The 14747-nt window shown below is 42.7% G+C and overlaps 1 protein-coding gene across 2 annotated transcripts in view; it reads right to left on the bottom strand.

Annotated features, from left to right (window-relative positions):
- ermp1 (endoplasmic reticulum metallopeptidase 1) overlaps window positions 1-14747 on the bottom strand; it is a 48071-nt gene that overhangs the window by 25593 nt on the left and 7731 nt on the right. For both annotated transcript variants that reach the window (XM_079524729.1, XM_079524730.1), the window contains exons 3-8: window positions 6846-6973; window positions 6611-6716; window positions 5884-6030; window positions 4740-4832; window positions 1712-1924; window positions 579-799 (exon numbers count right to left, since the gene is read on the bottom strand). In XM_079524729.1, coding sequence (XP_079380855.1) covers window positions 579-799; window positions 1712-1924; window positions 4740-4832; window positions 5884-6030; window positions 6611-6716; window positions 6846-6973 — 908 coding nt within the window. The remainder of the gene's footprint in view (window positions 1-578; window positions 800-1711; window positions 1925-4739; window positions 4833-5883; window positions 6031-6610; window positions 6717-6845; window positions 6974-14747) is intronic.

The raw sequence follows: 14747 nt of genomic DNA, 5'->3' as shown, positions 1-14747 counted from the left end.
AAAGTGGACATTTACTCCAAATTTTGATTAAATTCCATCAAGGTAAGATCTCACATTTGGTCTTAAGACTTACGGATGGACAACCCAAAAACATAATGCCTCCGGCCACGGCCAACTCTGGTGGTATTAAAAGGATCTATCCAGATTCCAGTACGCTGTCCAATCTACAATATTATCTTAATTAAATAATGTATGAAAATGTTTCATTTAATATTTCTAGACTAAACCTCTGCTTCAGCTTGAGTACTACCTCTTAACCCATTTAGACCTGAGGACGCATGTGTGTCATATTATAGCTTTAAACCCATTCTGGGCGGGAACCCCTTTTGGTGTTTTAACTAAGCATTATGTTATACTTTAGCTATTGAAAAATAGCAGATCTACAAGCTCATAGCGTGCCACCGAGTGGCGCGCTATGAACTTGTAGGTCTGCTATTTTTGAAAAATCGTAAAAATGCGGCACAAATCTTTGAATATATATTCTTTCAGAGCGAACGTTTTTTTTATTTCGACGTCAGGCCTGAATGGGTTAAGTACTATTCTATACAGTGTATACCGTATACAAAAAGACCACTCACCCCATAGTACAGGTTCTTTGCCAGCGTGTGAATGAGGATCATCTTGCCGGTGGCAGCGGTCCCATACAGGCAGATGGAGGCATAGAAGTGGCTGTACCAGAACATGGAGCGTCCCAGCAGAGTGACCACCAGGGCCACAATCAGCACCGTCAGCAAGGTGACGAACCAGCTCAGCACAACTACTCCTGTGGCGTAGGCCAGCTCCCGCACATAGCGCCCACCTGGGACAGTGTTCAACCGTTAGATGCTCAAATTTGAATGAAGCCCTGACCGTTACCATATCGTAACTGTCGGGTGGAAACACTGTATGACCAAAACCTTTCAGGAAATAGGGAAAAGGACCTGTGTTCCAACTGTAGTAATTATTTTGTCACCAAGTTCTTAACCCACAGACTTAACCACTTCACTTCAAAATGTTTAAAAATTAGCGAAAAAAGCTGAGTGACAAGCTGACACGCTGTCACAACGCGTTGCATTGTGACACGTTATGAGCTTGTTGATCTGCTATTTTCACTACTTTTGAGCGACACTTTTGTACGATGAAGTACGGGGGAAAGCATTAAAAAGTTGCAATATGGAGATACAAGCTATATAGTTATTGGCAGTTGAAGCTATATTCAACTGCCAATAACTAAAGAACAGAACATCGACGAAAACACACTTCTTTTGAGATATAATATATTGGTTGTACATAGTCATAGAACAAAATCGCAGTCGCGAGACATGGTCAAAGCATTTCCGGGGGTCCCCAGGCAAAAACGTTGAGAACCCCTGTTCTAGAGAAACTCGGGAAGTTAATGAGTAATGATTATATCCTTCATTTACATTTTTGAGGGACGCTAGCCCCTCCTACATCTAGGTTTTAGTTACCGTCCACAAACTTCGTCTTAAACAAACATTAAATTCCCATTGACAATGAATGGAGAATTTTACATCATAGTGTCTGAGCAAATAGGCATAGTGTCTGTTTTACGTCATGATGATGTACGAAGAGCACCCCTCACTTCACAATAGGATATATAATGGAAAACAACTTACTATTACACCCCTACCCACCCACCCCCTCCCCCTACACACACACACACACACAGCAAAAATAAATAATACAATCTACACGTTAAAAAGTGACTCACCCCCATTGCCAGGCAACGAAGCCTTCTTGACTAAGTAGATTAAGGTGGCTGCAGCCACCATGTAGTTGAGGATGGTCCCCACGCGGGCCGGGTATGCCACCACCACCACCCCCAATAGGTCAAAAAAGACCATGTTGCCATGGCGATACTCAGAGGAATCCGCCAGCTTCTCCGACATCACCAGATGCTTCAGCACTGCCAGAATGTTGTCTCCTGGAAGCAGGAAGGGAAATAAGAGGTGGAGGTTTTTTTTCTTCCTTTTTTTACTCCTTGAACTTAACATGTGAAAGCTTGCATAAACTAGAGTTTCACCTCACTTTTACAGGAAATTGTGCTGTGATAAAGTTGATGGATTGAAAGAAACTAAAAACAAAATCAAATGTAGAGTGGTGGTTCCCAACCTTTTCTGGGTCAGGGCCCACTTGAAAATCTTGAAAGTCCACCCATCTAACTGCCGTGTTAAGTGGTCAGATGGGTGGTCCACGTGCATGTTTATTTGAATGACATATGGCTTATTTTAAAGTGCTGCGCCTTGGCTCAATGGAACTAACATAGTATACGTGCAAGGTCCCCAATTTATCGGTATCACAATCAAAACTAACTAACTAAACTAATTTTTATATAAAAAAATACCATTTGTTTAAAAATTATGTTTTTGAATATTAATGTTCTTTTGGCAATTATTTGGGAGCCCACTTGCAATATCCTCATGGCCGACCAGTGGACCCTGGCCCATATAGGCCTATCTCACAGCCCGCTTTCCACGCCCACTTCCGGTAAATAGTGGTGTCTTTAACATTAGCATTTACACAATATTATTATGAAGCAAACAAGATGGTAAATCAGCTCGAACAGATAGAACAAACCTTACCTTGAGAAAACAAAAGTTGTGGACTTCTTAAATTACCTCTGTTAACATGGAGCGTCTATGGAGTGACGTCACGCTATCACCACTAACCCCGAAAGGGGGCGTATTAAGGGGGGCGGGGAAATTCTGTGAGATAGGCTTATTGGCTGGGAATCGCTGATGTGTAGAGTAATGTTCTAAATGTAGGGGAGTGACTGTGCAACTGTTGACAAAACAAGTGACTGACAGACCAACAGCAGGCAAAATGTTATGATCCTGATTTGGAACCAATCAGGGCAAAGAGTATCAAGACAGTCCCAAAGACAACTTGTGTATTAACAGATTCCCAGGTTTTTGCCCTTTCAACCCAAGCTAATGTGGGTAGCCTTTTGACTGGATCGGATCAAAACAAGTATAAAACTGAATTAACGTAATTTACGTGTATTGGCGGTCGGCCAGACTAATCAATTAACGCAGCTTACGTTTATTCAGTTTTACAAATTAAATATATATTGAAAGAAACAAAGAACCTGTCCCACAGCAATCAAAGTGGTGAGGCATTGTGGCTGACAAATCTCACTGGTAGGTTAAAGCTCCATGATTGTATAGTTTGTTTTTTAGGGTAAAAACATGGCAGGCTAACCTTGTACAATTGTGATGTAAGCAACACAGCTGCAGCTAATAAAATGTATAATGGGGTTGTTAGATGAAGATGTAAAAGGAATTGACCAATGTGAAAGTACTGAGAATACTTTTTACTGCCGTTTATAAACACTGATATACTGTTGATGAAATGAAATGAAGGTTTTCACCTGTTGACATACCCAAAATACAGTATGGACCCGCCAGGCTTATTGTAGTTAAGGGTTTCACATACAGAAATGAGTCCAGAGTACATTATCATGCTCCCAGGGAGATTTATTATATTACCACCAAAGGCAGACCACACACTTCTGTGGTCTGCTGGCCTCACTATGGCCAAAACATAAACATAACCCAATGTACTAGTACCACCCCTCATCTGAGATTGAATGCCTAACATGGCACCAATTTGCTGTTTCTCAAATGTGTGTCCATATGGCAAAACAAAATACGGTTAGCATCATTTTAATCAGTACTAAAATGTTAGGTAATTTATCAGCTGTTGGTGAACTTGGGTGAAGTAGCCGTTTTTGGGTGACGCCTGCAGAATTAACCACCATGCAAATCCAGCACTGCACAGAGCAAGAGACCTCCTGCTATACGCTTTCCTGTAACTACCTTATCATGATGATCAGTACCCCTCTACACAGGATAAAAATAACATTGTCCGTTTCCTGACCCCCTTTCTCTCTGACCTCTCTCTCTCTCTCTCCCTCTCTCTCATAATAATGCATGCCACTCTTGGTGGTTTAGTGTCAGCCAACGAACAAAGAGGGGGAAGGGGAGTCCAGGTCAATCCATAAAGTGTCTGCTGAGTGCTGGTCTGAGGTGTCTACTGAGAGAGAGAGAGAGAGAGAGAGAGAGAGAGAAAGAGAGAGAGAAAGACTGCTCGCAGTAATAAAGTGCTGACTGACTGACTGCTAAGTAAAAGCAAAACAAACAGCAGCACAAACACATGAGGTAAAATGAGGATGAGTGCAGTGGTAAGACACTGTAAGTGGTGTAAGTGCTTTCGTTTGAAATGTACCCATTCTACATACTGTGAAATAAAAATGTCAATGTGTGTGTGTGTGTGTGTGTGTGTGTGCATCAGTGAGCATGTGACACAAGTACGTATGTACTGTATCTCTCCTCCTCCCTGTGTACTGTTGGAAGGTTGTCATGGCAGCCCATCGTCGCAGTGATCATCATCACCTTGACAGACTGACACACCCATCAAACAATGTGCATATCATGTTCTCCGTTTTATGTGAGGACCCCCAATGCAAATACGTCTCTGACACTATTGCGTTTTTAATCCTCGATTGTCTTTTAGCCCTCACGTGTTCTGAGTGATGGTTTTGAGCAATCAAATCAAAATCTATTCAACTGCTGCCATCACTTGGCAACAGTAAAACATGGTTGAAGGGAAGAACAATGGTGGTGAAAATGTTACGCTTCAATCATGTGCCCATGAAATGTTAATAGTGCAGTGTGTGTGTGTGTGTGTGTGTGTGTGTGTGTGTGTGTGTGTGTGTGTGTGTGTGTGTGTGTGTGTACCAGCTCTCTGTATGGAGTCAGTCAGTATCCTGTCAGCCGTGTCGTACTTCGTGTGGTAGATATACCCATTCTCAATGAAGGCTAAGTCAATACCTGTACAAGAGAGAGAGAGAGAGAGAGCATTATTTGATGTCCTTGAGTCCATCCTTTGCAGATAAATTGGGACTTCATTTGATATTCACAGCATTAAGGCCTGCCATACAAAGAGCCTTTCTTCTATGTTTCCAATCTGGACTTTATCACATACCAAGCCTTTATTTATTTCCCCTGGGTAATGGGGTGATAAAAGGGCAGATAAGCTAAAGTGTTATTGGCGCAAAGGAACCAAAACAAATAGGGCAAAAGAGTGACCTTTGATGGTTCTGAGAATGGTTGTGTAAAGGTGAGATCACCAGCCTGCGACCAGCAGCACCTGCCGTGTTTTTGAGCCAAGTTCCTCCATGCAATATCAAGGACTGTCTAAAGAGGACGAGACGCGAAGACCGTACGGGCGACGCCATGTTGCTCCATGGTGCTTCATGGAAGGAAAGAAACATGCACAGTTGAGACCAAGGAAGCTGAACGCGGAAGTGTTGGCTGCATATAGCCCATTGCGCATGTTTCTTTCCTTCCATGGAGCAACATGGCGTCGCCCGTACGGTCTTCGCGTCTCGTCCTCTTTAGACAGTCCTTGTGCTTGTAGCTGACCAATAAGCTGAAGTGCCACCGTGTGCTGATTGAATGTCACTGTGAGTGACCTTGCTGTGGAGGGAAGTTGGGAACCCACTATGTTAAACATTATAAGATTATACACCAAACAGTTTCTATGGATGGGGGGGTTGAATTCATGGCTGAGGTTGATCTGGGTGCAAAGAAACAGAAACACAGGGATGAAAACAAGGGCAAGGAGCAAAGGACTAACGACACCTGCTGTGCCCTCAATCAAATCCCAGCTATCTATTTAGCTGAAAAGGGGAAAGGGGAGTATATGTGCAAATGTACAGCGACAAATACCCCCATGACAACTAAAGGGAAAGGACATTTTCACTGCAATAACCCGGCCAATGCTGGGTACCGAAACCTGAACATGCTGATGTGTCAGCGCAAATGGCGGGCAAGCTGATATTATGTCCCAGTCCCATTGACAGACAATGTTGGGCAGTACCTGGAATGTTGCCAAAGTCCCTGTAGATACGGAAGTCGGTGTCGGAGGGAATGATGCCACTCTGAAATACCTCCTGGCCCACCACAGAGGCAAAGGGATGTTTGGCTGCCTGGACATATGCTTGGACCAGCCATGGGTTTTCTGGACCTGGGAGAAGATCAGATGAGCTGTTATGTGACCTATGACTGCTTTTTTTTCTTTTTTGGAGGGGCGCTAGCCCCTCCTATATACAGCTTTTGTCCCCACACGTCTCAATATTTGCCATTGACAATGAAAGGAGAAATTAGGTCAAATTTCTGCTAATTCTTGTCCCGACACGTCTCATATTTGCCATTGATAATGAAAGGAGAAATTAGGTCAAATGTCCACCAAATATGATTTAAATTTAATCAACCAAATCGCATAAATTCAGTTGTTCATGAGATGATGTATAATGATGTATAATGATAAGAGCGCTCACTTCACACAGGTGTGATTTTTTTTATCCACTAAAGATCATATACTGTAGTGAGGGAAAATGCAAAATTCAATGAAACATGAATCATATTGTTAGCTATCTTAACGATAAAATGGCCCACAAATGGTAGGGGCTAGCCACACACAGGATTACACATTCTATAGAAAACAACAAATTTACAGAGAAAGGCTAACACAAATGCTACCCAGCAGTGAACCGTGCACGCATGCACACACGCGCACACACACACACACGCACACACAGTAGTACCTGTCTGAAAAACAACCTCTTTGCCCCCAACTCCAGCAGCTTCCAGGTTGATGAAGGCTCTGACCTGTTTGGCCCAGGGATGTTGAGTAATGAATCCATGACTTGCCTAAAGTGGGTTGAAGAGAGGGAGGAGACAGAAAGAAAGAAAGATTTTGGAGGGGCTCACACTTATTTCTTAGCCTTCGTAAAATATGCTGTGGTCTAATGTAGATTTGAGCTCTTTGTCAAATTGTACCTGCAATATATTTTCCTCTGCCCCATTGAAGAGAAAGACAACTCCATGAAGGAGAGGAGTGGACAGGTTAGCTAGAGAATGTAGAACTTCCAGCATCACTGCACAGCTCACTGCATCATCACTGGCACCTAGTAGGACAAAAACAACATATAGTATGGGTGTCAACTGTCAAGCTTAGCAATGGAATACAAACGATAGATTTTGTACATGGTTTCAAATACTCAGAATCGATATGTATTGAAACATGTACATTTGTTATAGCAGGGATCCCCAAGCAGGCATCAAGGGACATTAAAACGAGGTTGAGGCCTGGGCCGTGGCTCAGCGGTCCAGGCACCTTGGCCAGTAGCCCGAGTCTGGCAGTGTGCTGCGGGTTCGACTCCCGATCCCGACAGCCTTTACTGCATGTCACTCCCCCATCTCTCTCCCCCATTTCCTGTCAGCCTACTGTCTGTCCCTCTATAAAAAATATAAAATAAAAGGCAAAAGCTGCAAAAAAAACATTAAAAAAAAAACGAGGTTGATTCAATTCAAGATATTCCATCGTTTCTATTGGGTCTGAAAGAGAACCCAGATTGTTGGAAGTGTCAGTTGGAAGAGCCTGGTGCATGCTGGGCCTGCCTGAAAATCTGTGATTTTTGGAATAGAATACACAAGCATATCACGGTCATTATGGAAACGGGATTCCATTTTGATCCTGGTTTATATATTCTGGGGGATCCCTGCCCCCTTGGCCATATTTCAAAACCAGTTGCAGGCTGGTTACAAACTAGTAAATGAAAGGAAGGGTCGTAAATGTCATTTTCTCTGCTGTCGAAACTCTGATGGAATACCAAATCTCACGATAGAGAGACAGAAACGATACCTGCCACTGTTTAGATGCCTCTATAAAATGGAATACAAAACAACTCCCCCCTTTACCAACTCGCCCCGGGCGTACAGCCGGCGGAACAGGTATTCTGGTATTCCTGGTATTCTTAAAGTATTTAAATTATGCTTAAACGGTTAAACCTAACCTTATTCCTAACCTTAACCTCAGTAAAACTATGCCTAACCCTAAACTTATTTCTAACCTTATTCTCAGTAAAACAAAATAAAGAATACAAGAACCGCCGCACCGAGCTGTCAGCGTGAGGTCGGAGGAAAAAAGCTGGGGCGAGATGGAATTGGGGCGACCGTACCCGTTACCATAAAATGTACTGTGCACATCGAAAAGCAAGCCATTAGTAAACAACCTGTAATATGTCTTCTTTTATATTCCTGAGCCGATATGACAAAGGTTGCAATTGTTCATAAATAGTGTTTGTTCATGAGCTGGTCCAGTCGGTATAGCAGGGATCCCCAAGCAGGCATCAAGGGACATTAAAACGAGGTTGAGGCCTGGGCCGTGGCTCAGCGGTCCAGGCACCTTGGCCAGTAGCCCGAGTCTGGCAGTGTGCTGCGGGTTCGACTCCCGATCCCGACAGCCTTTACTGCATGTCACTCCCCCATCTCTCTCCCCCATTTCCTGTCAGCCTACTGTCTGTCCCTCTATAAAAAATATAAAATAAAAGGCAAAAGCTGCAAAAAAAACATTAAAAAAAAAACGAGGTTGATTCAATTCAAGATATTCCATCGTTTCTATTGGGTCTGAAAGAGAACCCAGATTGTTGGAAGTGTCAGTTGGAAGAGCCTGGTGCATGCTGGGCCTGCCTGAAAATCTGTGATTTTTGGAATAGAATACACAAGCATATCACGGTCATTATGGAAACGGGATTCCATTTTGATCCTGGTTTATATATTCTGGGGGATCCCTGCCCCCTTGGCCATATTTCAAAACCAGTTGCAGGCTGGTTACAAACTAGTAAATGAAAGGAAGGGTCGTAAATGTCATTTTCTCTGCTGTCGAAACTCTGATGGAATACCAAATCTCACGATAGAGAGACAGAAACGATACCTGCCACTGTTTAGATGCCTCTATAAAATGGAATACAAAACAACTCCCCCCTTTACCAACTCGCCCCGGGCGTACAGCCGGCGGAACAGGTATTCTGGTATTCCTGGTATTCTTAAAGTATTTAAATTATGCTTAAACGGTTAAACCTAACCTTATTCCTAACCTTAACCTCAGTAAAACTATGCCTAACCCTAAACTTATTTCTAACCTTATTCTCAGTAAAACAAAATAAAGAATACAAGAACCGCCGCACCGAGCTGTCAGCGTGAGGTCGGAGGAAAAAAGCTGGGGCGAGATGGAATTGGGGCGACCGTACCCGTTACCATAAAATGTACTGTGCACATCGAAAAGCAAGCCATTAGTAAACAACCTGTAATATGTCTTCTTTTATATTCCTGAGCCGATATGACAAAGGTTGCAATTGTTCATAAATAGTGTTTGTTCATGAGCTGGTCCAGTCGGCTCCATCAACTGCCATGAATTTCATCTAACTTTTGGTGCGAGATTTGCCACCCACGAGCGTCATGATGACGCAGCCCCGGTGTCAATTCACGTGACTCATGTCTTTTCCTTCCATTCCATTTATTCCTAGATCTAAGTAAGGTCTTTTGAAAAGGTCTCTTTTAATCTTTCAGACATCTCTGGCCAAATGGGCGAAATACTTTACGAATTTAATTAGTTATGATGTGGAGGGGGGCCCACTCAGCCCAAGCGATTCCACACGTTTATTGTGTAAAGGTGTCATGTCCTGCACAGGAAACTATGTACAACTTTGCTCCTGTTTTTTAGACCGTTCTGACCTTTGTTTTTTTGCTGTTTTGGTTTTTACTTTTGTTATGTTTTTTTGGGATGTGTGTCCCTTTATTCATTGTATTATCTGCATCTTGGACGGTTTGTGTTATCCTGCTTTCTTGCTAGTCAAGACAGCTATATCTACAAATGTTGTTTACATAATATCACTGCACTGCAGTTCATCATATCATGTGAAACAGATTTTTTTTTTTAATACAAATGTCGTAAAAAATAAAAATGTATTGTACATGTGACAACAGTATTGGTTGCTGTGCACAGCAAAAGTGAGTAGGCATTTTATCGCAGATTACTATGAAAAGTAAACGTGTCAGTCCGTCAGTAGATCCGTCACGCCACCATACAGTATATGGCCATCAGTCCGTCACACCTCGTGACACACTTCTATGAAGATCACGACACTGACCTCATCAAACCCTGGATAGCCATACATGGAGAAGACTGGATTCTCTAAAGCTTTTGATTCAGTGGACAGAGCCAATACGTTTGAAATTCTAAATTATATGGTATCCCCGACAAAATGATCAATGCCATAAACTAAGGTTCTATATACAAATACCTCAGCGACCATCCTTACTCCTGACGGAGAAACACCATCATTCCCCATCCTTGCTGGCAAACTACAAGGCGACACACTTGCCCCGTTTCTATTTATTATTGTTGATTATGTTCTTTGTATGTCAGTTGATACTATCAATGATGCTACCAACTAAACCCTAGTACAGGGGTCAGCAATAGGCGGCCCGCGGGCCATTTGCGGCCCGCGAGGAGAGAGTACAAATGGACCACATTATAAAAACACTTAAAGGGGAAAACCACCCATCTTCAACATTTTACTATGTCATTAATATACCTTAGAGCTGTTGTGTGGAAATAATAAAAAGTCCCCCCGATTCTGTGTTTCCTAGAACTGTAAGTATGAAAAAAATCATTAACATGGTGAAACACATCTTGATGATGTCATCAAGATGCGTTTCACCATGTTAATGATTTTTTTCAGATCTCTAGTTCTAGGAAACACAGAATCGGGGGGACTTTTTATTATTTCCACACAACAGCTCTAAGGTATATTAATGACATAGTAAAATGTTGAAAATGAGTGGAATGCCCCTTTAACACTCCTCTGAAACAGGTTGATGGCTACAAGTATTTGGGATCATATATCTTCTTCCCAAAAGTACTTTCAAAATAGGAAGGGTATGGCCTGGTCAGCCTGCAATGACATGCATAAGATCTGGTCATCCCAGCTTAGTAAGATGTTCAAAGTCAAAATATTGACCAGGCGTTCTCAACAGGTCCGAAAATTAAGGCCCGGCCCCGCCTGGCCTTATTAGCACACATTTTGCCGTACGTGGCCCGTAAAAAAAAGTCCATATATGGGCATTCCCAGCGCAACCTTGCCCTTTAGGGTGGATGTCGCTCCTCGCCCTCAGAGCATCTGTTTATTTATTTTAAATTTTTTAAAGATATTTTGTATGGCTTTTTAGCCTTTATTTGATACAGTAATGTGACAGGAAAGGGGGAGAGAGATGGGGGAAGACATGCAGGACAAAAGGCCGACGGGCTCGGGACTCGAACCCGTGGCACGCCGTCAGGCTGGATTACCGGCCTAGATGCCTGGACTACTCCCACTAATCGCCCAGGAGCAAGTTACTGATGTTGCTCTGGAGAGGGAAGTCTGGAGTGCTCTGATGGAGCCGTTGCCCCCGCGACTCGACTATGAATAAGCGGTTGAAGATGGATGGATGGATTTACTTTGTGCATGTTCAGTGTAGTTGTTGTGTTGTTTGTATAATGCAAAAACACTTAACAAGCATAGCTAGAGCTAACAGTTATGAAAACCTGCAAAACCTGTCAGTCCGACAGTAGATCCGTCACGCCACCATTCAAATTGAGTGAAATTTGAGTGAAATGCAATTGAGTGAAATGCATTTGCCCAAGCTCCCACACTGGAGACAACAAAGGGGATTAAACTGTTTCTTGGGGGGTAGGTGTACCCAGAAATCCCAGCTCAAGACAAACATCACATCCCGGAGTGAATCTGGGGCAGGGAATCAGGCTTTAAGGACTAGAGGGACTAGACTAGAGGACACAATCAGGAATTCTCAACTAGAAAAGTGTTTTATTGACAAAATGCTTCTCTTAACTATCCTTCCTTCAAAAATGTACATTGCAACATCTTCTTCGTCCCACCCCCACTACCGCTGTTCAGTCATCTTCCCAAGATGTCCAGACATTTACCAGGGTTATTATAGTTATTAAGTTTGAGATTTTTAATTTGTTTGATTTTGATCATTTTTTAATATATATAAGTTCTTATTTTGTTGTTTGTTTTTAAAAAAAAAGCCCCCCCACCCCACCCCACCCAACAGGTTGAACAGCATAGACAGGAAGGATAAGTAAGCAAACAAATAAAGAACGACAATACAGCAAAAAGCTAAACCAAGACAGGTACTTTACCGTTGAAAAGGAAAGAAAAGTAAAAGAGAAAAGAAACTATCAATAATCAAGACCATAAGTGGATGGATAAAATGTTAATGGCATGATGTAGGTGTTTCCAATGCTGTGGATAAGATGTCAAGTGTGTTTTCTTTTGCCCCATTGGTTCCAGCTATAGAGAGTTCAAAGAGATCATGTCCATTAGTGAGAGGATCCATTGTGAGACCTCACATTTTAGCACAATGTTTTAAAAAAAATATATATATTTGTTTTGACTTTGTTTTCAATTTTGTTTTTAAAGCAGGTTTGCTAGTTTAGTACAATTTTATAGTTAACATGGAATTTGTCATAGGCAATGTTCTAAAAGGTTAGAAGAATTATTGTGTAATAAAATACCATTTAAATTCTTTAATTTGCAGTTAAAACTGGCAGAGCTCTCATATTTATTCACCTAAATTAAATAGACAAATAGTTTCCTATAGTTAGCTTTGTAAACGCGCAATAGTTTCAGTTAGTTATCAATTAACATAATAATAACTATATAATAATATAGTCCCCACTCCTTTGGGGTATTTTTTTCCACAGTGCATTTGCACATACTGTATGTGGAATTTGTCCTCTGCATTTAAGCATCCTAACGATCAGTGGATCAGTGGAAGCCTAATACAGCTGCACTACAGGAGCAGATAATGGTTCAGTATCTTGCTTAGTGACACTTCGATGCATAGACCGGGGCAGGGGCGAACCAGGGACCCATTCAGGTATAGCCTAATTTTTATTAGTTTTTTTCACATCCATTTTTTCCATTGTTGTTTATTTTAAGTTAAATAAAATAACTGCCATCGTGTTTCACTCAGCTTTGAGTTTGAGTAGATGTATCTTGGCCTCTAAGGTCTACAACAACAGTTTTAATCAGATTATTGGCCACGCCCATGCGTCTATGGTATACCATTTCGACAACAGCTTTGATCAGATTATTGACCAGGCCAAGGTAGTGGTGAATCTTCGCCTGGTGTTTTTCATAGGCAATTGGAACGCTGAATGCTCCGACCAGAACGAGAGTCATAAGGGTGAGTCCATTGAACAAGGCACCAATGTAAGTGAGAAGCCAAAATAGCATTGCAAACTTAATGGAGTCCACCAGGTCTTCTACCAGTAAGAGATGTGTCAGCTCAGCGATCACCTTGTTGACTTTCTCCAGGCATGCAACACCGTACTCATTCAGGAGAGCCAGGTCATATGATAGGTACTGCTCGAAGGGGTGACCCTCATCGGACTTGTTGATAGCCTGCAGGGCGCCCTTGTAAATTCTGAAGGAGATGGTGACAGTCAGGAGGGCCAGGCCTAAGTAGGCGCAAACGCTGATAACGCTGAATCTCGTCAGGGACACACACAGCAGGAGAGCTATTCCGAAAACCACTGCTGTGGTCTTAACATCACGCCAGTAGAACAGATCCATCAGTACAGCTGGAGCTAGGGGGTCTGCCGATACTGATGCTGCTGCTTGTGTCACTGGAGCCTGTGCTTCTGGGAGCCATTCTGTTGCCTCTTCCTTCTCCAATGGTGGAACTGCCTCTTCCTCTGAGGACGTAACTACCTCTTCCTTTTCCTCTGAGGGTGGAGCTGCCTCTTCCCTTTCCTCTGAGGGTGGAGTTGCCTCTTCCCTTTCCTCTGAGGGTGGAGCTGCCTCTACCCTTTCCTCTGAGGTTGGAGCTTCCTCTCCCTTTTCCTCTGAGGGTGGAACTGTCTCTACCCTTTCCTCTGAGGGTGGAGCTTCCTCTTCCCTATCCTCTGAGAGTGGAGCTGCCTCTACCCTTTCCTCTGAGGGTGGAGCTTCCTCTTCCCTTTCCTCTGAGGGTGGAACTGTCTCTTCCTTGACCTCTGAGGGTGGAACTGTCTCTTCCTTGACCTCTGAGGGTGGAACTTCCTCCTGAGGCGGTGAATCCACAAAAGTAATTTCCCCTTCGGAGGAATGATACAATGCTTCATACAGCTTTTCTCTCTTCTTTTTCTTTTCTTTCTTCTTCATCATCTCTCTGACCCAAAAAATAAGTTCTTCAAAAATGTTCTTAGTTGTAGACTGCTAGAACTGGATGGACACGCATCACAAACAACAGAGAGAGGTCTCGCTCTCACAGATATATACTGTATATCTGTATCTGTCCCTCTGTCGTCATCAACAACCTGCCACACCATAGAATGGTCTATCATCATCACACACACACACACAACACAAACCGTTGCTATGCATACCTGCTTGCCAATGCCGAATTGTGCAGCCGTTCTTAGATCATTAGATGCATACCTGTAATATGTATATATCCTATGCCCAGCTTTGCGTGTCTGTGTGTACTAAATTCGAGATGATTTGATTGGCTGAGCACGGAATGTGATGTATAATGATGTATGACGAATGACGATAAAACACTAGAGCGCCCCTCACTTCACACGAGTGTGAGTTTTTACTTACAGTTCCACAAGTGCTAAGACACATTTATTGAAACCATGTCAGTCATATACTGTAGTACCGACATCACAGACTGGGCTCTGACCCAGTACTCTGACAACAGGTACTAAAAATCCACAAGGAACAATGCATGGCAAAGCACCACCAAGATGCATATTGACAGCGTGCATAAAAACATTTGGCGTGGACCGGTCTAGTAGTTTGCAAGATTAGCTCTATACACAGGGGCGAAAACATCATATTGGACCCC

Source organism: Electrona antarctica (assembly GCF_951216825.1).
Source record: "Electrona antarctica genome assembly, chromosome: 16".
Classification (NCBI taxonomy): Eukaryota; Metazoa; Chordata; class Actinopteri; order Myctophiformes; family Myctophidae; genus Electrona; species Electrona antarctica.
The sequence above is the reverse complement of the archived record's forward strand: the minus strand, read 5'-3'. Positions and strand labels throughout refer to the sequence as shown.